Raw genomic sequence first — 23,880 nt, forward strand, 5'->3', positions numbered from 1 at the left:
AACCGAGGAATTGTCAGCCATCGAGTATATGCCGTTCAAAACAATGTCAACAATGCGATAATCTATGAATGTGGGACATATTTGTATTTTATTTTTTTATTTTCTTTAAAAGTAAACCAGTACTAATTCACAAATGTCGTTGATAATTTGTACCCTCTACTTTTATCAATGCTGAAAAACTCGAAAAAACTGCAGCCACTTCTGGGACCAAAATTGTTGCTGCACTGCAAGAAACAGGCAGGAATTACAGAACATACAATTAGCTGGACTTTGATGTGATTAGCTTAGCTTAGCCAAACACACATTTTGGTTTCGATTTGGAGTTTTGGATTGTGGATGAACTATTTTTTGGCAAAAAAGGTCCAGCACGGATGTGAAACTACTATACTGATCAGTACAATCTGAAAGTGGTTACTGCCACTGCTTTCACAAACATCCACTCAATAATATCAACTCAATATCTTTGCCCTTTGGACGGACAAAACAAGGCATTTTAAGACATCAACCTTGACTTTTAGATACTGGGACAAACATTTTTCAAAGGTTTCTAATATTTTAATCGACCAAATGATTTCTTGATGACTTGAATATTTGGCAGATCGGTTGATAAAAAAGCTAATCATTAGCTGCAGTTCTAATTTAAATGGCATATGTGTGTACTTATGTAGGCATGAGCACATTTATTTTTTCAGGAAAAAACATGGCGGCAGGTCGGTCAGGTGCGGTAGTTGCTCTGCTATTGTACACGCTACTTTTAAAAATTGTACAACCGGTAAACGTCAATGCAATTCAGCAATCACTCAACAACAAATATGTGAATACAACTGTCAACTATGAAGATCCGATCACTCATGTGACTCATCAGTACAAACAAACAAACAAGGTCCACCTTGTGTTTGGGTATGGGGAATACCTCCTGGGTGCTACCCTCCAATTTCCACAGTGGTACAACCCAAGGGAGAAAACAGCCAAATCATCATGCAGGCCACAGAGCAACGAGGCTGTGATAATAGCCATCTGTCTACTTCTATCGGGGGATATTCATCAATGTCCTGGCCCGACATCAAACGAAGCAAGCTTCGCTGACAGTGTCACCTGTAACTCTACTTCCCTCCACTTATGCTCCATAAACTATCAGCAAACTCACCTAGTTCAACCTGCACCCTCCCTGAGCACCACGGAGGATCCAGCAGTCCTCCAGCTGCAACATCCAGACACCAGCCCGGGGTGGCCCAACGAGGGTGATCCAGCCGGGCGCCTACTCCCCCCGAGCAACACGGACGAGCCAGAGGTTATCCAGCGGCGTCTCTTCACCATCCAGTGGCAACAATCCAAGGAGGTCGACAGATATCCAGAGTCGAACATACATTGGCAAAAACGGGAGCATTCTCCGCTACTAGTGGAATCCCTGACCGCGGGTACGCCCGAACTGTCGCCGGGGAATTCACCGCCAGCAGTGATTTCTTCGCCAAGAAGTCTTGCAGCGAAAATGACAACACCTCCGACGGTTCTAGTAATTAATAACAGCGTATGTACAGGTTTGGTTCCACACAACGTTTCACACAGTGACAATGACTGCAGGATAACACCGCTCAAATATGTGTACTCTAATATCAAGCGTGGTAGGGTAGTAAACAGAGCAATCCAAATGAACCGGAAGTGGAAAGTCGTCCAAACTGTAAACAATGCAAGAATTATTTGGGACCCGAAGGTAAAACCAAAGGGTATATTAGGTGGACACCTAAATATACGAAGCTTAAAATCTTGTCTAAAAAGTGACCAGATAAAGAATATGTTACTAGAGTCTAATTTAGATTACCTCGGTTTAACAGAAACCTCCCCATCTGCTGTCTTACAACTTCCGGGTTACAATAGCTAGAGGAGGGACCGAATGCACACTAAAGGGGGCGGTGTTCTAATTTTCGTGAGAGACACCATCCGTTGCAATTAGATTTTATGGCAAGACCCAATCGAACTAGAATGTGTAGGCCTAAATATGATCCTGTCGTCTCAGATGTCCTTTACTTTAATAGTAATTTATCGACCACCTTCCTCAAATGTTAGCTTCTATGATCAATTCAAGAAGGTTTTATGTCAATGTGATTTTAAGAAAGAGATAATTGTAATGGGTGACTTAAATTTGAATTGGGAAAATAAGTAATCAAGGAAGAAGCTTAAGCAAATTACTGATAGTTTTAATTTGACTCAAATCGTTAAAGGCCCAACGCGAATAACAAACAGCACCAGTACCCAGCTCGACCTAATTTTAACAAATAGACCTGAAAGGATTACAAAATCATACAATATGGTAACAGGGCTGTCAGATCACAATGTGGTGCTGTTATCTAGAAAACTAACTGGCAAACGGTTCACTGCGTATGCAGGTAATAAAGAATCCTTTGGCATCCCAAAAAACAAGCAAGAAGACTTCAGATCTACTATACAAAACTTAGATTGGGAAGATCTAGTACTTGAAAATGATTTAGAAGTAACCAGTCAAAACTTTACGGGAAAACTACAGGCCACAATCAAGGAATTTTCAATCATGATAAAACATAAAAATAAGAAACAGACTCTCCCCTGGATGAACGGACATGTCAGAAATGTAATGAAGCAGCGGGACAGTGCCTTAAAAACTGCCATAAAATCAAAGATGTCCCATGACAGACATATATTTGCAGGGCTAAGAAACAAGACAACAAGGGAACTAAGAAAAGCAAAAGCGGACTTCTTTATCACAATTATTGAAAATGCTCAGGGCAACTCAAAAGCTATATGGAGCCAAATAAAAAAAATTAACTGGTCAAAACACTACGACAGCAAAGCCAATTGAATTGAGGGTTGAGGGCACAACTCTGCAATGCCCAGCTGATGTGGCAACTACACTCTATTATGTTGTTGAGTCAGTGGCTACCATAGCCAGTAGCTTCATAGCCCAGGAAGTTAATGCACTCCAGACTGTCAACACTAACGATCCAGCAGCTGTTCTAAAGTCAGTGTCTGAGACAGAGGTTGTGGAAGTAATTGCCAATCTGAAATCCTCAAGGGCTAAGGATATCTACGGTATGGACACATTCATGCTGAAAGACATTAACTCCTCAATTGTTAAGCCACTAACGCATATCATTAATATCGCAATCAATCAAGGGAGTTTTCCCAATCAATGGAAGCCTGCTGTTGTGGTCCCGTTATTCAAAGGTGGGGACCCTCTCATGACATCCAACTATAGGCCCATCAGTATCTTACCCATAGTATCCAAGGTATTTGAGAAATTGATTGCCAAACAAATCATCAATCATCTCAACAACAGTTCCTTTCCACTGCATCCAATGCAATTTGGATTCAGGGCTAATCACTCAACAGAAACAGCGACATGCTTCTTCATGGAGAAAGTTAAGGCATCAATGGACAGGGGTTGGGTTGTGGGGGCCGTGTTCCTTGACTTCCGGAAAGCTTTTGACACTGTTAATCACAACATCTTATTGCAAAAAATACTCAACTTACATTTTTCTATAGAATTCACCAACCTCTTTAATTCGTATCTTTCATCCCGCTCCCAACGTGTTCAAATTGAGAACCATAAGTCTAGTGCACTATGTTCGTCAACTGGGGTACCGCAGGGCTCTGTATTGGGCCCAATCCTGTTTAGTATGTACAGAAATGATCTGCCTTCTGTGTGTGGAGAATGTGATGTATTAATGTATGCTGATGATACAGTTGTTTTTACTCATGGCAAAACCGCAGAAGAGGCTGCTACTAAGGTCACTGATGTGTTGGAGAATATTACATCCTGGCTTAACAATGATTATTTGCAACCAAATGTCTCAAAGACAGTGTGTATGTTCTTCTCCAAGGGCCACAGCATTATAACAGAACAAGATTTTTTTTTTTCTGGAAGGAGACTTCAGGTTGTCTCGGAGTACAAGTACTTAGGAATACATATTGACACAAAACTCAGTTTCAAAACCCATATCAAAAAGGTCTGCAATAAAGTAAAGTTAAATCTGTCCAATTACAGATACATTAGAAACTTCCTATCATCTGCAGCAGCTAAGCTATACCTTCACTCAATGGTCCTCTCCCACATCAACTACTGTCTGATAAGCTGGTCTAATGCACACTCTACAGCTCTAAAACCACTGGAATCACTGTATAAACAAGCACTCAAAACACTAGACAAAAAGCCATTCCGGTATCACCATTGTCACATTGTTAAAAAATATAATCTGTTCAGCTGGGAAAATCTCATAGTTTACAAAAATGTCTGCTTAGTTTATAAGATCACTCGTGGGTTGGCTCCTCCTCCTCTGGCTTGCTTCATCAGCCTAAAGTCCACCTCAACCAGGGCTACTAGAGGTGCGGCTAGGGGAGACTGCACCATCCCATTTAGGAAAAGCGCATTCAGCCAGGCTGTCTTGATTCCATGCATCCCATCAATGGAATTCAATACCACAGCCAATAAGAGAATCCTCATCCTACTACACATTCAAGCACAGTATTAAAAAGTGGCTCATTGCAAACCAACAGTGTCAGCACTGATGTGTGGGTGTAGGTGTGTGTATGAGTGCGTATTGTAAATGTTTTATTTATTTATTTATTATCATGACTTGCTTTTATCTGTATTCAGTGATGTCATCTATTGTAAATATGTACAATGGTATAACAATGTTGTGGTATTTTTTATTATTGCTTTTAGGATGTCGATCACCATCTGGCAAAGGAACTATCGATGAAAACTAGCCTTTTGGCTAATTCGAGTACTTTTACATGTTTTTAATATGTTGATTAATGTACACTGTCCCTTGTTTTAAATAAATCAATAAAAAAAATGTTTTTACCTTTGGAGGATCATAGAGCTCCAACTGGTACCTCTCCCCTCCTCCTCTTCCTCTTCCTCCATCTTGAGCGTCCCTGATCCTCCTGACCAGCAGGCGGCAGCGTTGCCAGCGGTGCTGAGTGTCTGAGATAGTGTCGTCCACCAGCAGGTACCTCAGCTGGCCCGCCTTACAGCAGCCGCTCTCCGACCTCCTCTGCCTCAGGCTGCCGATGCGTAACCACGGGAAACGATCCAGGAAGTTAGAGCCCACTCCAGCCTTAGTCATGTGTGAAGAGACCAGCGGCGTGGCTTCAGAGTTCAGACAAGAGGAAGAGTGGGATGAGGAGGAGGACCCTTCCTCATTGGTAGAGGGAATCCCACTTACTCTGTCACCATTAATTGGGAGGGTGTTGGTGCTTGGGTTGCTAGGAGACAGGTCCAGGGATGGGGGGGTGCTGGGCTGTTTTTTGAGAAGCCGTCTCACTGTATGCCGGATTTGGCTGACAGAGAAATGTGTGACTTCAGCGTGTGCAGGGTTGGAGGTTGAGATGTCAGAGGAGTACCTTTCTGATACCAGACGACGATCAGTGGCAGAGATCTCCTCGCTGCTATGGCTACGAACGAGCAATGACCCGATGCTACGAGTCGACCCTCTGAGCGTCACCGGGTTACCTGATAACGAGTTTCCCGCGGCACATCGCAGCGGCTGCTCCTGTTCCCGACTCACCACCAGTGGCCCCACCTTTGGTGACACCACAGTGAAGAGAGCCGCTCCAACACTCGGCCGGCCCGCCTCTCGATAGTCCTGACAAGTCCTGGACAAGGATGTGATCCGACCAATCACACCTTGTGATGGAAGGGGAGTGGGCACTGGAGTGGTGTGGGGGACACTACCAGTACCAGTGGAGCATGTGTTCTGGCTGAGCGGAGTGCCATCTTTGTCGACCTCGCAGCAGAAGTGTTGCTGGAAGAGGTCGATGAACTGCTTGGAGAAGTTTTCTGGTGGGAGAACGTCATGTTGTGCTCGCTCTCTGGCAAAGCTCCGGTAGTGTCCAGCCAGCTGCCGGGCTGTGGCGATGGCGTGAAGCTCGCAGAATTCCCTCCAGACTCTGGTGGGCGCTGCCACGCCTGGGCCCTCTCCTGCTGTTGTGCTGGTGTTGGCTGGATGGATAGTGTTACCATTCATTGCAGTAACCAGACCGGCTGAGAATCACTGCTGCGAGACAAAGAAAGTCGAAAAGAGACAGAAAAAGATGGAAGGTGGGAAAAGAGGTGGGGGCCGAGGGGTTGATTTGGAGATATTTGGAAGGATGGAAAGTTTAGGAAAGAGGATTGAGGGACAAACAAAAGAGAGATATGGAAATGCAATTAGAGGCAAATCAAGATCATTTAAAGTAATGAACTGGAGTACTGAAGATGGAACTGGCCAAAAAAGTCAGAACTTGTCTTTGAACTACTTAAGACTTCCAAAAAGTTCAAATATTGAGAAAGGACAGCCAAAAGTTGGATTTTATCTGATTTCCATCTTAAACAGAACAAATTGGATTACATTGGCCTGCAAAGAATCTCTGGCAATCAACCAGTCATGGAGTATCTTAATAGATAAGGAAGGCTGCAGTTCACTCAAAGGACAATTGGTAACCGTTCAATTTGTGGGATAACAGTCAATTCAATCAAGTGCAAAAACACTGTGCGTGCGTATATTAGAGAAAAACCCTAGGAAATCTGAAAGCCTATAAGATGAAAGAAAGAATGAAGAGAGTCAAATGCAGTCAATACAAATGACTAAATCACTTCCAAATGTGACATGGATGCCAGAGAGTGAAGTGTTTGAAATGAATGAAAACAGTAATCAGTCATTGGGACAAACACTGAATGAGGCCCTGAGGAAGTACGGTTAGATCATTTCTCAATCCACCACACTGCCTGCTGGCCATCTGTGTGTTAAGGTGTTTACATGCGACATATTTCACTATTTCTTCTGCTTTTTTATTTAAAGCCTATTTCATGTCAGAACCATTACAGACCGCAATCGCTTAACACATGTTTTTTCTTCTCCTTCTGTCCCAAAACAGCAATAACAATTATAATATAATGATCCAACATACTCGTTTTAACTCATGACCCATGAAAAAGGTAATTACTGCGCACAAAAGGTTTCTGATGTTAATTTAGAATTGTTCGCTGGAAGATTGTTCTTACTGCAAGCTGATTAAATGCTGAAAGTTCGATATGTCTCTGGTAAAAGTTGCTTTGAAGTCGTTTTTCGCTCCCTTTGGCATTCTTTTGAAAGCAGACTATAAAAATATAAAAGGAAATCCAGAAATGACATTCAGCAAAGTTCCCAACTTCCTGGACTGAAATCCTGGACGCAGCGATTATAAAGTGGTCTTCTATTTTTCCAGGGGCTTTTTTTTTGGGGGGGGGGGGGTATTTTTCGCATGCATTGAGGAGGTTGTGCTTTGGTGGCCTATGACAGCTTGGCCTCTGCTTATTGTTATTCACTGTTCGGTGCTTCACTTGCTAATGCACTGTATGTTATTTGTACGTTTTATATCTTTGTAAAACCCTGTATGTTTGGCTTATCCTATTATGAACAACATATTAGCTACATACATTTTTCTTTTCTATTTTCAACAGTCTGCTCTTCTACATCGCATGTGTTCTTACCTATCCACCACGGTCAAATAACTGCTACATTTGATTTGAACCAAATGAGACAATGGTTAAGGAGTTAACCACAGGAATGAGGAAACAGGATGCATTCAACGAGAGCACTGCCCCTGTTTTTTATACAACACTGACCCCGAGTACGCTTAACAAATAGTTGCAGATTATTGGTAAGAGGAAGGACGAATATTAAAAGAACCACAAAAGGCCTTAGCTGATGCAACAGTCGAGCCTCTTGGTTTTTGCAAACAGCCCATGGATGATACAACGTTGTATTATCAGCCGCAGAGTTGCTGTTGATGAAATAGATGGGAAGTCATTTAACAAAATATTGAATTTAAATAGAGATCCATCAAGTTATTTGGTAAATAAATGTGTCCGATTAAAACTATAGCATGAAAAAGATACATCAGTTGCATAGAGAGGCTATTTCAACAAAAGCAGATGGTGGAATTTCTCACCATGAAAGAAATACTGGCAAGAGCACACTGATGTCTGAAGCAGCAGAAGACGTTTGAAATACAAACGCATCACATACAAACTGAAAGTCATTACTATACTTCTGCTTCCACCCATGCTTTCTACAAATAAGCAACAGTTATAAAAAGTCAAACTAAGACCTCCGCTACAGTGATATTCAAATAGGTTATCATTCTACAAACCACAACATGTGGTACATTTACATACCATCTTCCTCCGATGCAGCATAGAAGGGTCTATTCTAAATACAGGTAGTGCGTGCGTGCAAGTGTGAGAGAGGGGAGGGGGTCAGAGACTGTGGTCTAACAGATCAGCGAAAACCACAAGAAACAGAAGAGAGACGGGGGGGGGTCGTAGTAGGGCTAAACATGGAGTTACATGTCTTGTTATCTCGCGGCTCACATCTCTCTCCCTCTCGGTGTCCTAAGCGACGACATTCAGAGACGAAAAGTGGTGAATTCTTGAGATTGCAAAAAAGTCTGCGAATGTTTTCATCATCAAACATACCAGGGAGACACGTGCGTCAGGGAAGGAGTGAAAACTTTGTACCATGAAATATTGCATCACTGAAGTTCCTGGATATCATGTCCTGTCACAACAACCAATTCCCTTCCTGTAACTTTTCAGAGCATGCTCAGTGTGTGCCCCCTTGTGCCCCTCCAGCTGCCCCCCCCCCCCCCACCAGAAGCCAGTTTCTATCTGCCGGGCCAGCCCAGCGATGACTCAGCACTGACTCACTGACTACATAACATGCGCACACACACACACACACTTCCTCCGGCTGTATCCCTCTGGGGGCTCGGCCGTCTCCGTTCCCATGGTTTTCCCTTTCTTTTCATCCTCTGTGTCCTCTGGTATGAGCATCTCTCCAGATGTGTTAGGATTCTTGTTGCCTTCACTTTCACCTTGACAGGGGGACTGACGGGGCCACGTTCAAGACGTGAGGGAAACCAAAAAGACGGTTGGGCGTTTGTTCTTATCCTGGACCTCTTACCTCAACGCTCTTATCATCTCTTTGTTTTGCTAGACAGCGTTCAGCAGGAGAGGACCGAGAGAAACAAGCCAAATCAAACACAATGACTTTCAAATGGAAAACATTCCTGCACAAAAGAGTCCAAATTCCTAAATCCCTAATTTATTTCTAAACTTACTCATCACTTCTCCCCCTCCTCAATGACACACACACACACACACACACACACACACACACACACACACACACACACACACACACACACACACACACACACACACACACACACACACACACACACACACACACACACACACACACACACACACACACACACACACACACACACACACACACACACACACACACACACACACACACACACACACACACACACACACACACACACACACACACACACACACACACACACACACACACACACACACACACACACACTTATAGAAACCGCCGTTTAAAACATCATAGTGACATCTACAATCCTTAGAAGTCTTTTGCCTACTACACAGCTGTACAAGCCCAACAGTCGAACATATTCTGCCTGGAAAGCAGATTTTGACTGACTGATATTTAAAGAGATATAGTACAAACTCTCTATCCTAACATCTGACATGAGGTCTACCAAATTTGAAGAAACAACTCAAGCAAACAGCTTTTCAATATTGCCATCACTTTTAATTGAATATCTTTATGTGGGTAGGAACATTTTTGCAACTTCAATTTGTCACTTTGGGCTCTGAGAATCTCGCTCTGCAATTTTCACAATTCTTTGACCATTAGTTAAAAAAACTAACCAGCCGATAAATCTAGGATAAAAAAGAATTGCTGTGGAGCGGATGTTAGGAGGTAGTCTCCTGGGCACCCTCCAAATGCTTGATAAAGACTATGATCCAAACGGTTCAAATAGTCAATTTAAGGCTGCAGCCACACGAGAACGATAACGGTCGTATCCGCTGCAGTTAGACGGTTTGGCCACAAGAGGCCGACAGGGAAACGCAGATAACGATAACGGGTCCCAAGGTGGGTAGATCTGGGGGTGCAACGAACGCTCTGGGGGGCCAAACGGCTCGGTGTTTACGCCCTATACGATCATTTCCTGTTAACGTTGAAGCAATAGCCCCGCCTCTCCCCACCTCTCCTGCTCAGAGATCAGCTGCTGGGCTGTCAGCAGAGGGGGAGGAAAAGAGAGGCTCCATTTATTATTCTTATATTATTATTATATAGAGTCGTTATCAATTTGTTTTAAAGCTCAATAAATAACAAAGAAGACCTCTGACCTCTAATTTTGTTTGATTTAAACTTCAACGGACATGTTGACCGGCGGAAAAAAAGATCTAACGGAAACTCTGCCGCACGGTCCCCTCGTCCCTTGGAAGAGGCGGAGAGGTGGGTGTTTTTCATCTGCTTGTGAATTAAAGCAGGAGCACACGCTTGCCTCGGGGAGGGATAAAAAGAGCCAGAGCATCCACCGCGGAGAATAAACAGAAGGGCAACCATGGTAACCATGCGCGGGAAGTCTTCTTCGCTGCTTTTGGTGTATTTTGTGGCAGAAGTACAGCACCACTTACAGGCCCGGCATATGTACTACAGCGTCTCCAGCGGGTCGAGCGGTCTCGTGTGGAAGGACACGTTTCTGGTGCCTATTGCATGTGGACGGAATACTTTTTTGATAACAATTTCGGTTCGTTTTCATTACCGTTCTCGTGTGGCTCCATTCTAAGTCTGAACCCAGGTACATTTCGGATACAATACATCACATTGGTGTAGTGCAGCTCTTACTGTACCCTCACAACTCTGCTCCTGACACCAAAGGTGGAACTAAACTCCTTTTTTAAAACTGGCAACAGCCTGAAGCTGACTTTAATCAAGCGGGAAGGAAACAGGATGCGTGAAAGACACACGTGAATTGATCTAGTCAGCGTGAGTAACCTCATGACTAGCGTCAGCCCACTGAGTTGGTTCTTAACGAAACCCTGAAGGATTCTCTGGACACATTGGGGGCTGAATGTGTGTTGCAGCGGTATGTTGTTCCAGCTTAATCACACAAATTAAGAGTTAGCAGCTTGACTGAGCTGCCCAGTAAACAGTATCCTCACTATGGCCTATTGCGAGCAGAGCCAACATTCCTATTGCTTGAAACCACCATTGACATACGCACTGCCAAGCTTAAGACCATCAAAACACTTCCATTACAACATTAAGATTCCTTGAAAACAAAATAGAGACAGCATTGTGTGTGTGCAAACCAAGGCAATTCAAGTCTACAAAGACGGAGGCCTACACACACTGGAGAATTATCAGTGCTGCTGGTGGAAGCCTTGTTCCAGGGAGGTCCTATTTATATCTCTAGAGCTTGGTATCACACACACACACACACACACACACACACACACACACACACACACACACACACACACACACACACACACACACACACACACACACACACACACACACACACCTTGAAGGGCCATCTACTAATGACCATGTACCCTTGTGAGCTGTGAACCCTAATTTCATTTGATCTCATGCTTTGTACTGGTGAGTGTCTTGTGCACTTATCCTTGGCTGAGATTGATATTGAAAGTGGATGAGATCGTTGATGATGTTGGTGATGTTGTTAATGATGTCAGGAATTATGTCTTGAATGTTGTTGTATTATTGTTTTATTGTTTTAAGTGTCGGACCCCAGGAAGAGTAGCTTTTGTCAAGAGCAAAAGCTACTGGGGATCCTTAATAAACATAAACACACACGTATTCATAGCAGGCAACACCTGTTGTGGCAAAATGCTGAAGCTAGTATGAAAGTGGCTAAAGATGCAGCATTTCTCATGGTCATTGTTTTTAAAAAAAGACGCATTGTGTGTGTAAATTAATGGAAAGAACGCCCCCACATTTCACAGCAATACAAAGCTGATACATTCCTTACCCTAGATAATGAGGTATTAATAGTTTTATTATTTTCTTGAAATGAGTATCCTTCTGATTTTGAAAGTCTCTGATCCACTAAATTGAGGTTAAGGCTTAAAGGGGGATATGCGAAGGTGTGCAAGGCCGGAACTGAAACGATTATTCAACTAACTAATGAGTGAACCAATACAAAACTAACAGCAATTATATTGATTAGCAGTCATCTTAGTTTTTAGACAAAATGCCAACAAATGTGTGTGGGTAGCTTCTCAAATGTGAGCTTGTGTTCTATTCCTCCTAATAAATTATAGTTAACGTTATCTCTTTGGGTTTTACGACGATCTGGATGAAAAAGGAGATTTCATCGTGGCTTCCGGGTTTCTGTAATGGCCATTTTCCACAGCTTTCTGATGTTTTATAGACCAAATGATTAAGCGATAAACCACGAAAATTACTTTCGGATTAAAAACATTGGCAATAATAATTTGTTGCCGTTATCCTCCACATCTACATTGTGCTCAAATTAGGCAACTAACGTGAAGTCAGCAAGCACAAAACCCTCCCTTACGTCTCAAAAGCATAACAACTATGCATGGCATCTAAAATAAGATATACTTCATTAATCACACGTGTTTTCATTGCAGCAGCATTTAAAACAAAGTATTGCACATAATTGGACAAGTACAAAATAAACAATTATATAATATAAAACATCTCAAAATAGAAGATAAAACCGCTGTCAGTATGTTATTATAGCCATACTGAATCATGCACACACATTATTCCAACACACACAAAGAGACCTGTGTGAGACTTGTCCCGACAATGTGTGCACGTGTACTGTACACCTCAATGCGGCAGTTAGCTGTTCAAAAATAGGATGTGCTCCTAATTGTCATGCTCGTTATCTCAAATGCAATTTACGGCAAGCCACATCCTCCTGACCTTTATATAGCACTGGCCTTATTACGGAGATCAGCCGGATCCAATCTATTGCTCGCAACTCAATTAGTCTCCCTGGCATCAAGGCTCTCTGAGACTTCAAACACTCCAGATTTTACAGGAAAAACTGGAGTGGAAAAAAATACATGAATTGGGAAAAGAAGAAAAATGCAGAAACATGTGCATCACAAGGTCCTGGATGGAAAACAGATTGTGTTACCACCTTTAATTTATTATTCTCTGAATTACTCAATGAATCACGAGCTAGAGATACATTTACAAGTACTGAGAGTAAGTGAGTGTGTGAGAGTGGGTGTTATTAAGAAGGGGGGCTTCTTAAGAAGAGAGGGACAGAGAGAGGAGGACGCTGTAAGGAGTGAGCGAGTCAAAGATGAAAGGAAGAGGAGGAGACGGAGAAACCAGGATCACATGACTGGACAGAAAGAGAGATGAGGGGATAATGAGAAGGCCGGCAGGAAGTGAGGAAAATAAATAAGGAGAAGGGGGAGAGGAGGAGAGGAAAGGAGGAGGGGTCAGGTTGGTGGGTGAAGGTCCAGGTGGCAAAACTGAAGGGGAACAGAGACCAAAGGATCTCAGCTGTGCCCGGGCAGTAATCACAGCAACAGGAAGCCCTGCCCTGCGCTGGCAAGCTGCGACTAGTTCACACACGCAAAGACACTATAAACACACACTCACAGCCTACCCAAATATACTCTTACACCAGGGTGGAAAGTGTACCTGAATATCAAAGTACAAGAGCAAATAAGAACTGATTGAAATTCATTCGTGTTGAAAGCTACAGGTTTAACAAAAACATGTATTTATACAGGTGGTAACGGATAGAGAGGATATGGCATTCAGGACCTAACATTTCATATGAATACACACATGAAGCGGAGAGGTGGTGCTGAAGGATGTTATTCTGGGATATCGGATTGCAAACTTTTATGTAGTTAAGGCCAGACAATGAAGTTTAAAGTTAAAACGGACTATTTCGAACACAGTGCAAAGTCCGAGCAGCATGCAACGCCCAAGATAGCTATATCAAAGTCTACATTATCAATTATGAATCCATCTTCCATCATTCCATTCATAAGCAGCAAGCAGCTTTTATGCTGTTATCAAATGAAACATGCCAAAAGAGTAAATGTATAATAAAAGATTCAGATTGTGAATATTGTTGTTGACAGGCAAAACGGTAGTTACCGTGAACAGACACCATGTGACCTCTTTCCATCCCTTTCAGCTGGGGGTTTACACTTCAGTGCAACACACTGCTATACCACCCTGACGACAGCAACATGTAGATACAAATGCTTAACTCAATGATTTAGTTATGCCTGATTGATCAGCTGGGTAAAAGAAGATCTAACATATTTTTTGATGTATGACTTCTACATGAAAAAAGATGAGCAGCAGTTGCAGGGATGGGATTGGCCGAGTCTCAGTGTTCCCGTTTGTGTGAAGTGAGATGTGAAACAGCTTTGAAAATGAACAGAGCAGAAAGCGAGACACGCACAGCTTACATAATTGAAGAACATATTGTGAAGGAGGAAGTAGCGCAGAAACATGAGATAACCCCCGGCCTTAACGTCTCATAGCCAGAAGATAGCATCAGCTGATTGAGGGTAAAACAAGAGAGGGCGAGCTCCAGTCTATTACAATAAGAAACCATCAAAAGGACACATTGATAGTTTGAAATGCTTACAGCAGGTATAACATAGACATGATTATTTTGTGTAAAACCTTAAATTATGAATATACTAACAGTGCAAAAACAAAGCTACCGAGACTTTAACCTTCAGCGATTGGCATCTACTGGAGCAGACACGTTTATTTACAATCAAAATATGAATAAACGTTATTTTCAACTGTCTGCATCTTGAAACTTTTTTCTTTTCTGTGTACTAATGAATCCTTTTTTTATATATCACAGTATTGCATACTGTGATATACTAATGGGTGTATTGGTTTTTGTTTTGGTTGGAGTATTCTCTAGCTCTACTTTCCCACAACAATACAGGCTCCAACACAATGTGCTATTCTGGAGACCTGGCCGCTTTCTGGTCATTTCCTGTCGTCTGGGAACGGAGAGAGGGAGGCAGGTTGGGAAAGGAACACAACTAAAAGGCTGGATATGTGATAACACAGGAAATCACGCTAAAAAGGTTTGAATGTAGGAAACCAACTGTATTCTGGAGAATCAAAAACACTTTTACCGGAAAACAAATCCCTTAAAGAAAACAGTCAATATGATGATTATGTCTCCAGTCTGAACTCCACACCAACAAGCATCCTTCCAGCTGTCCGGCATCCCACCAATGACTAATACAAAACATCTCTGCTCAGTCTATCATTAGCTGGCAGACAGACCTTGGCATGTCAAGAAAATACTCAAATATAGGGCTCCCACAGACATAATGACAGGCAAGCAAATAAAAAGAAAAGTCAAGTTTGCCTTTGGCTGCCTGGATAGATGTGATGTGTGAGGAGGGGGGGGGGGGGGGCTAGTCATTGTCTGTAGACGGCACTGCTACTATCTGAGGGCTGCAGCCTGCAGCTGACTTTCATTACTGATTGTTCTCCAGAAAAAAGATCTTTATAATGTGTTGTTTTGTTGGACCAATAGCCCAAACCCCAGAGATATGCCATTAACAAAATGATATAAAAGGAGAAACTATGAGTAAATCATCCAAATGGAAAACAACAAAACATTTAATGTTGAGTTGTTGTTTCAGCTCTATAAATAATATATATATATATTTTTTTTTTGGCATTCCATAGTCATTATAGTGTGAACAGGTGAAACTGAATCTTAATATACCATTCCTTAAGTTAAAATAGCAAATGCTGATTCAAAACATTTCACAAATTCTGATTTCTGAAATCAATCAGTTCATCTATTAGGACTTCTGCTATGCATTTACGTAATCTGAATATTGTGATGCACACAAGGTATTTTACCATATACTATGCACACTGTTAAAATATAATAACGGGATACTTTAAGCGCTGGCTAAATAAACAGAGAGTGACTGTGGTTATTACAGAACATGAAATACTCATTCACTGAAAAGCTAAACAGTTTGAGTGTTTCTCGGCTACAAAGCCACCGACAGCTGACCTCAACTTCTCACTGGAACCCATACACAGCCTCCGTTTCTGAAAAGCTGGAAACAACAATCCATCATTCATAACTTGGTGCTGACAAATCAATACAATTCAGCCAATTCAAGTATTCAATGCTCAAATGTTCCAGCCGGGGAGAGCACGACAAATCTCTGGCTGAAATCCATCTGCACTTTGTTAATGAGTCATCAGTACTCATTTCTGATTCATTGTGAAGAAGCACGATAGTATTTCTGTGAGATGTCAATGTGTTGTGTGTGTGTGTGTGTATGTGTATTAGGGCAGAACGATTAAACGATTTTAAATCGAAATCGCGATTTTAAATGATGCAATTATCATATCGAAAAGCCTGCGATTCTTTTTAGAACTTTTTTTTTTTATTATTAGAAAAATATATAATTTAATTTTTTTTAATTCTTGTGTGTCAGTCATCCACACCAATCAGAAGTGCTGTGCCCCACATGTACCAGCCATTGTTAACCAACCAGAAGTGGCCCATGATAGAAGGTGATAGACAGATTTATCCAATCACCTGCCAAGTATTTTTGAAAGTGCCTGCCCTTTCCAAATGGCTTCCAATGGAGCTTTCCTAGATGGTTTGGTGAAAACAACATCTGAGTCAGGTTACTAATGCTCCATCACATGTTTTACATCTATTACAGGGTGAATCTTAAACTTTAGTTTAGTTCTTTCACTTGTAGCTCGGGCTGCGGGGGTGCTAGAGACGGGAGCACGTTGATGCAACCTTCCTAGCCGGAGATATGGCCGCATTTTACAATAAACTTCCGTTGGGTCGCTTAAAAACAAATATCGCGAATCGCAATCGCAATATCTGTCAGAAAAATCGCAATTAGATTATTTCCCCAAATCGTGCAGCCCTAGTGTGTGTGTGTGTGTGTGTGTGTGTGTGTGTGTGTGTGTGTGTGTGTGTGTGTGTGTGTGTGTGTGTGTGTGTGTGTGTGTGTGTGTGTGTGTGTGTGTGTGTGTGTGTGTGTGTGTGTGTGTGTGTGTGTGTGTGTGTGTGTGTGTGTGTGTGTGTGTGTGTGTGTGTTGTCAATTTGATCGGCTATGCAAACATCTGACTTCCTGGAAGGCTAATTCAAGAGTTATAAACTGTTCCCCATTGAGACTCATCAGGAGACCGTTGAGTTCCAGTTTCACAGAAAAACCTCACAGGAGTCTTGTTTATGGATTTATTCTCTGTGCTAATGTTGGGAATAAACTAATTAGACATGATGCAAATTTAACACATTGCGTGACAATGTGTTCCTTCTTTCACTTCAACTTAGACATGACTCTGCTAAACACACAAACGGAGGAACCAACACAAAGAAGTATTGTGTGTGTGCCGGGTGTTTTTTTTATATGTCTTCTAAATTGTTTAGCGATCTAAGTTTTTCATACATTACATAATTACTGCGTAGTTGTGTATATGTTAGGACAATAAACCTTTGAATCTTGAATCTTATGTACGGCTGCAACTTAAAATCGCCATTGATCAATCTGCTAATTGTTATCATTTGATTTGAATAATAGTTTTTAAATGTTTCTCAGAGGCCATATTGCTGTCTTCATTGAACTTGTTTTGTCAATAGGCAAAAGGTTTTTTTGACAAAGAAAAGCAATAAATCCTTACATCTCTGCAAAGCTGAAACCACATAGGATTTGGCATATTGCTTGAAACAGTCCATTAATCTGAGAACTGGGAAAACTTCTCAGGACTAAAAAGCAAACATTCAGGGAGTGTTTCTTTTCTAAAGACGACAAAAGCAGAACTCTTGACCCCATTTTGCTTCCTCACTGTGTACACACAAACACAAACACACACCTATGAAGGTATTGCAAACGCAGAGCCTTAAAGCACATGTTTTAAACAGCATTTTCATTCTGTTGCCATTTATCAGGCCTATAATCAACATTCTTCCAACAACAGGAACAGGAGCGCATTGGGGTAAACACACGCAGAAACACACAATTATTGTTGCTTTGGAAAAGACACAAAGGCCCGCATGTGTCCATCGCTTGCAGAAATCCGTGCACACTCAATAACTCCACACTATTGTATGCATCATGTGTTCGTGTCCCATAGCTAAGATTTTCAAGCTAAGCTGTTTGGGTGGCCAAGTGCTATGTGACTTAAATCTCATGTGTGTTGCGTTGCAAAAGGCCCCTGTTGACACAAGAAAACTGCTTTCTTGTTCTGCCATTTTCTGCTCTAATAAGTGTCTTCCGTCTGTCTTTGTTGGAATCCTACTCCTGTCTACAATCAGCCAATCTATCTCCAACGGTTTCCCTCTCATTCTCCTTCTCTGCCCCCCCACCTCCCCACAGGGCGGCTGTGGGTCAGCCCTCTCTCGTGGTCTCATCACTGGATTTCTTGGAACCCCTGAGGGAAGCAGGAGCGCTGGCATCCGATATAATCTCAGTTAAAGACATTGAACCATGACATTGTCTGGTCCACGGCTGAGGGCCAACTGCAGAGCCCACTTCTTTCTTACACTTGTACATCTGCAACAACACATATGCAAAACGTGGACATCAAATGTGCACAGGGCTTACAAATCTTAAATCCAAGGAGTTACAGTCCTTTCTTTCTAGGAAAGATGTCTCAGACACTAACCAAGAAGAAAATCCCCAACCAAGTAATATCATTATTTCCTAAACAAGCGACATCCCCTCTGTAGAGAGAGTCCAAGATTTTTTCATTGCTGAAAATGTAAAAAGGGAATTTTTCTCACATGGTCATCAGACCTAAAGATCATTAAAAAAATGATGTTCTGATTGTGGTTTGTAGTCGTATTACTTTTCCAGTTTTAAATGTTTTTATGATGGTCTGCGTTGGTGGCCAGAACTGATCTCCTCGTGTCCATACCACACTGAGCAAAAGAGAAGTGAAGACAACATCAAAATATCCAACTTTCACAAACCTAGGAAATCTGTGAGGAAGTAAACTCTCTTATGAAATTCATCGGAAAACTCTGCGAGTGAAAACGCTAATCAGAGATCTGGGACTCCACTGAAACCTTGAAATATAGTGAACCTTTTGTTGGAGGTTTACTGAGTTAAAGCTGCCTGCCACGGAAAATATAATGTGCAGTCTAGCAAACTTCCTAGCATTACTTCCCCACCCCAGGGGCATGTTTTTTCTAAATCAATGAGTCAAGGTGGGATAACAGTTACATCTTAATGACTAAAACAACAAGAATGCAGACCTCAGCAGGCTGCTGGGAATATTGCATCAGTTTTAATGTGGTGGGAATCCCTTTAAAAATCTATTAATTTATGTATTTAGGTCAATGTTGGTGATGTTGCAAACCAGCTAGAAAAGCTGCTTGATGGTCATATTGGAGTTGGATAAATAAATATCAATAAATAGCCAGCTTCTTCTAAAATATATATATTAACTCAATATTGTATTAAAAGTAGTGGATTACTTATGGAGTATTCCCTCATCCAGTTTGTTCCAAATAGCCAAAATATGTCCCAAGGAGCAGCACATGTACACCGAACATTTACATTAACATTATACACTGTTGTTTTTTCATAATAATAAAAAGTACAACATTGTTTGAACAAGGAATAGTTGTGGCTTTGTTGCCAATCGCCAGTGTTAAAAAACTAGAGTTCATCCAATGAAAATCCATGTTAGGTATTCAGCTAACATTGAACTTATTATATTTGACAATCTTCATCTTAGGCCTGTTCTATAATTGTGATTGAAAAAGATCATGGAGGAAGCCATCCCAAGTATATTTTTCACTTGGGTTATAAAGTAAGTGTATAAAGTGCAGAAGTATTATCAGCAATGTGAACTTAAAAAAGGGTATGACTTTTGTCACCTCAATTATATTATACTGATGCATAAACATAGCATTGTAATGATGTTGTGGTAGGTATGGCTGATTCAAGTATTTTGTTTATGTTATATAATGTTGGACGGTTTAATCTTTGAAAATGAAGCATATTTTCATTGTTAATCATAGGTTTTTGTTTTCACAATCTTAATCCGAAAGTCACTACCACCAAAGCTGCTGGCAAATCAATGGAGTGAAGTACAAATGTTACAATATTTTCATTAGAAAAGTTGTGGAGTGAAAATATGAAATGGCTTCAACTTAAATACAACATTTCAAAAGGATTTGATCCATACAAGCCACTCCCTACAAACTACTGTTTTTGTCAAGACTGTTTAGGGAAACACCACAACTCCACACCTGTTGCCTCAGAATGTGAGATAGAGGGGGCTTTACTTTGAAGGAATATCCTCCTTTACAAAAATGTAGGCACACACACAGAGGCACACACACAGGCACACACACAGTAGTGTTTTGATTTACTGCTACACAACAGAAGATTGTGAAAGCCAGTGACTGCTCCCCACTTGTTCCTGTTCCTCCATCCTGCAGTCATGGGGGGGTTCTCTGGCGCTTAACCAAAACACACATCAACGTCTGCCACATTCAACCATAACGTTCACATTTCCAGTACACACTAATGATGCGTTAGTTTTTCGTATGGATAAAAATCTTAGTTAGTCAGTTAAGACACTTTTAAAATCCATGTACGGCCTGTTAACATGCATCACACATAAGTGACAATAGGTTGTATATTGTGACATCCCCATGGAAACAACCACTGATAGATTTGCGCCAAATAGTTGTGAGAACACACACACATACGCACGCATGCACCCACGCAAACACGCACTATTAAAACTACTATAAGGTCACCAAAAGCCACATGCTGTGTACATCTTTTGTGCCAACTATCCCTGTAGATGTGACGCCCGGCAGCTCAAAGACAGAAAATCCTGCTCGGTGGTATGACGGGACTTCAAAAGAAAAGTTCACTTTTGGGGCTAAAAGGTTTGCGCCATCACCCCCGGCCCCACTGAGGGGAGGCAGAGCCCTTTAAATATCTCACTAATCATTTTCTCGATGATGTATTGTGAAGAAAAAAAGGGTCATTTTGGACGGGAGCAGTACATGTGTCCACATTTCTGGGGAAATTCGTCATTTTTGGGATTATCCCCCATGTGGTTAAGAGTTTAGTGATGGTTACAGCCCAGACAAGAAACGATTATACAGTCTTCAAAACATACTCACGTTCTCCGTTATCTCGGATGGGCACCCACCGCAGTACGACGACTAACCAACAAGTTGGACTTCGCATAACGGAAATGTTTTGAGAAGAATCTAAAGTAACTCAAAACGGTGTCGTTGGTGAGCAACGGGAAACTGGACATCATTGGAAAAGCTGCATGTTAAAAAGTCCGTCGCTTTCTCTCTCATTATGAGTGCACGCCACAGTTCCTCCGCTACAAACAAAAAGAGGAAAGAAAACTTTCAGCAACGAACTTGACGCGGAAAAAAAGTGGCGACTCCTCATTTCCGCTGTCAAGAAAATATGCCGCGTACCATCTGTCAAGATGGAATTCACAATCCCACTTCCGGCTGCTATCTTTTCAAAATAAGAGGCCTGGTATTTACTTGCAGTTAAAGTAAAATATTGGCTTCAAGAGTAGATATATAAACTAGCATAACATAGAAAATACAAAAAGCACAAATATCTCAAAACATATAGTATTCAAGTAATAGTTAATATTATTTCATTCTTAGTTACATTTCACCACAAAGTAAAGACCATTATATATTTGCGTGTTGAAGGTAAAGTCCTTCATTTAAAATTATACTTGAAGCTACTAATGCAAAATTTAGGCTACTTAAAAGAAGCATAAAAGCATAGACGTTCAAGTACTTGATCGGCGTGCAAAATGGGCACTGACAGTTGAATGATTTTATATCACACATTGTATTGTTTTGAATGCATTAACATTTAAACAGCATTGTATAACAATTTATTTTATATAATGTGTTCATTATTGCATTTTTTAAAACCCCATCTGCCACATAACTTCAGCTGCCAAAGAGATTAACGATGCAAACAACTTAATGAGTTAATTTACTAAGCTCAATAGTTGAACCCTAAAAGGTTACTTTCTTAGAAACTGCACATTATTTGCTTGTATTTTGAATATTTGAATATTTCGAAAAACAAACACCTCTGGAATGCATTCAAGATGTACTTTTATGTTGGAATAACCAGACCGGAAGTGAAGTACTGGAGTTAAGTACAGTACAAGATGTAAAGTACATAAAGGATCCAGACTCTATCAAGAATTCAGATACTTACGTTAACTTTGTTAGCTTTAATATGTCAATATTTGTCACTGCTTTAACAGTCAATTATACACTGTTAAGTATCCTACACTGTTTGTATGATGGAGCCTAAACTGGATAATAACAAGGGCGGATTAAAAAGAGCATTTGTTGACTCAAACTCAGGTGGTGCGACCCATGGGTGCGATATTTGCTGACAGTCAATCTAAATACAGCACAGGAGATAATAGTGCAACCAGAGGACCTAAAGCGTCACATTTGTCTTTTGTATTTATGGTTTTAAAAATTGCACAAAAAGAGAAGAGAACGTAAAAACAAAAGGGTTATCTATTAGGAAATGTATGTTTTTTCTACTCTAGAGACTTGCTGGGTTCTGTCAGTAGTACTTTACATTCGAATCTCCAGCAAAAAGGAAAGCCTCTTTGTATTCCTTGAAAGGTTTGAGAATACTCTAACAACAGACTACAAACTGTGGCACAGCGCCACCTAGTGAGGGTCAGGCTGAACAGCACCAGAATTTGTGGTTTCATGAGGCCTGCCCAGGCTTTACATGAATTCAGGGGGATGTGCGATGTTGGTATATGTACTCAGGTACTGTAAATAAATAAAAAATGGTACTTTACTTGAGGATTTCGCATTACATTCTAATTTACTTTTCATATATGTATTTCAAAACAATCCTACATTATCATGTATGCAAAGAAGATGTTACCCAGCTGTGTATAAAGAAAATGAACCCTACCTTTACTAGCCGAAACATTAGTGAATTAGACATTAATGCATAAATAATTATAATCCAGTGATTTAACATACAGCATATCCTTCTGAAATGGGACATTCTGCATTATGAGTGATTTCACTTTTGGTACTTTAAAGTAGTAATCTCGAGAGATCATTGTTATGGCATTTGTATCTATGGCAACAAGCAGTAATTACATGTGTTTCTCATTTTTCAGGGATATACACAGTGTTTTAGCATGTGCTTTGTACATCGGGAATGTCGCCAGACATATAGTGGGGGAAAAAAATATTTAGTCAGCCACCAATTGTGCAAGTTCTCCCACTTAAAAAGATGAGAGAGGTCTGTAATTTTCATCCTAGGTAGACTTCAACTATGAGAGGCAGAATGGGGGGAAAGAATCCAGGAAATCACATTGTAGGATTTTTAATGAATTAATTGGTAAATTCCTCGGTAAAATAAGTATTTGGTCACCTACAAACAAACAAGATTTCTGGCTCTCACAGACCTGTAACTTCTTCTTTAAGAGCCTCCTCTGTCCTCCACTTGTTAACTGTATTAATGGCACCTGTTTGAACTCGTTATCAGTATAAAAGACACCTGTCCACAACCTCAAACAGTCACACTCCAAACTCCACTATGGCCAAGACCAAAGAGCTGTCAAAGGACACCAGAAACAAAATTGTAGACCTGCACCAGGCTGGGAAGACAGAATCTGCAATAGGTAAGCAGCTTGGTGTGAAGAAATCAACTGTGGGAGCAATTATTAGAAAATGGAAGACATACAAGACCACTGATAATCTCCCTTGATCTGGGGCTCCACGCAAGATCTCACCCCGTGGGGTCAAAATGATCACAAGAATGGTGAGCAAAAATCCCAGAACCACGGGGGGGGACCTCTCTGCAGGTCAATGACCTGCAGAGAGCTGGGACCAAAGTAACAAAGGTTACCATCAGCAACACACTACGCCGCCAGGGACTCAAATCCTGCAGTGCCAGACGTGTCCCACTGCTTAAGCCA

At 41.2% G+C, this 23,880-nt stretch overlaps 1 protein-coding gene across 2 annotated transcripts in view; it reads right to left on the bottom strand.

Moving 5' to 3' along the window:
- The window catches only part of sh2b3 (SH2B adaptor protein 3), a 51,409-nt gene extending 30,056 nt beyond the window's left edge, over positions 1-21,353 (bottom strand). The window contains exons 1-2 of one of the 2 annotated variants that reach the window (XM_079690839.1): positions 21,047-21,353; positions 4,839-6,029 (exon numbers count right to left, since the gene is read on the bottom strand). In XM_079690839.1, coding sequence (XP_079546965.1) covers positions 4,839-6,002 — 1,164 coding nt within the window. In that variant the 5' untranslated portion in view covers positions 6,003-6,029; positions 21,047-21,353. Of the gene's footprint in view, positions 1-4,838; positions 6,033-21,046 lie in introns of both variants that reach the window. The other variant, XM_079690840.1, reaches the window with a different exon arrangement.
- Between the last annotated feature and the right edge of the window lie 2,527 nt (positions 21,354-23,880).

The sequence above is a fragment of the Notothenia rossii genome, assembly GCF_949606895.1.
Source record: "Notothenia rossii genome assembly, chromosome: 6".
NCBI lineage: Eukaryota > Metazoa > Chordata > Actinopteri > Perciformes > Nototheniidae > Notothenia > Notothenia rossii.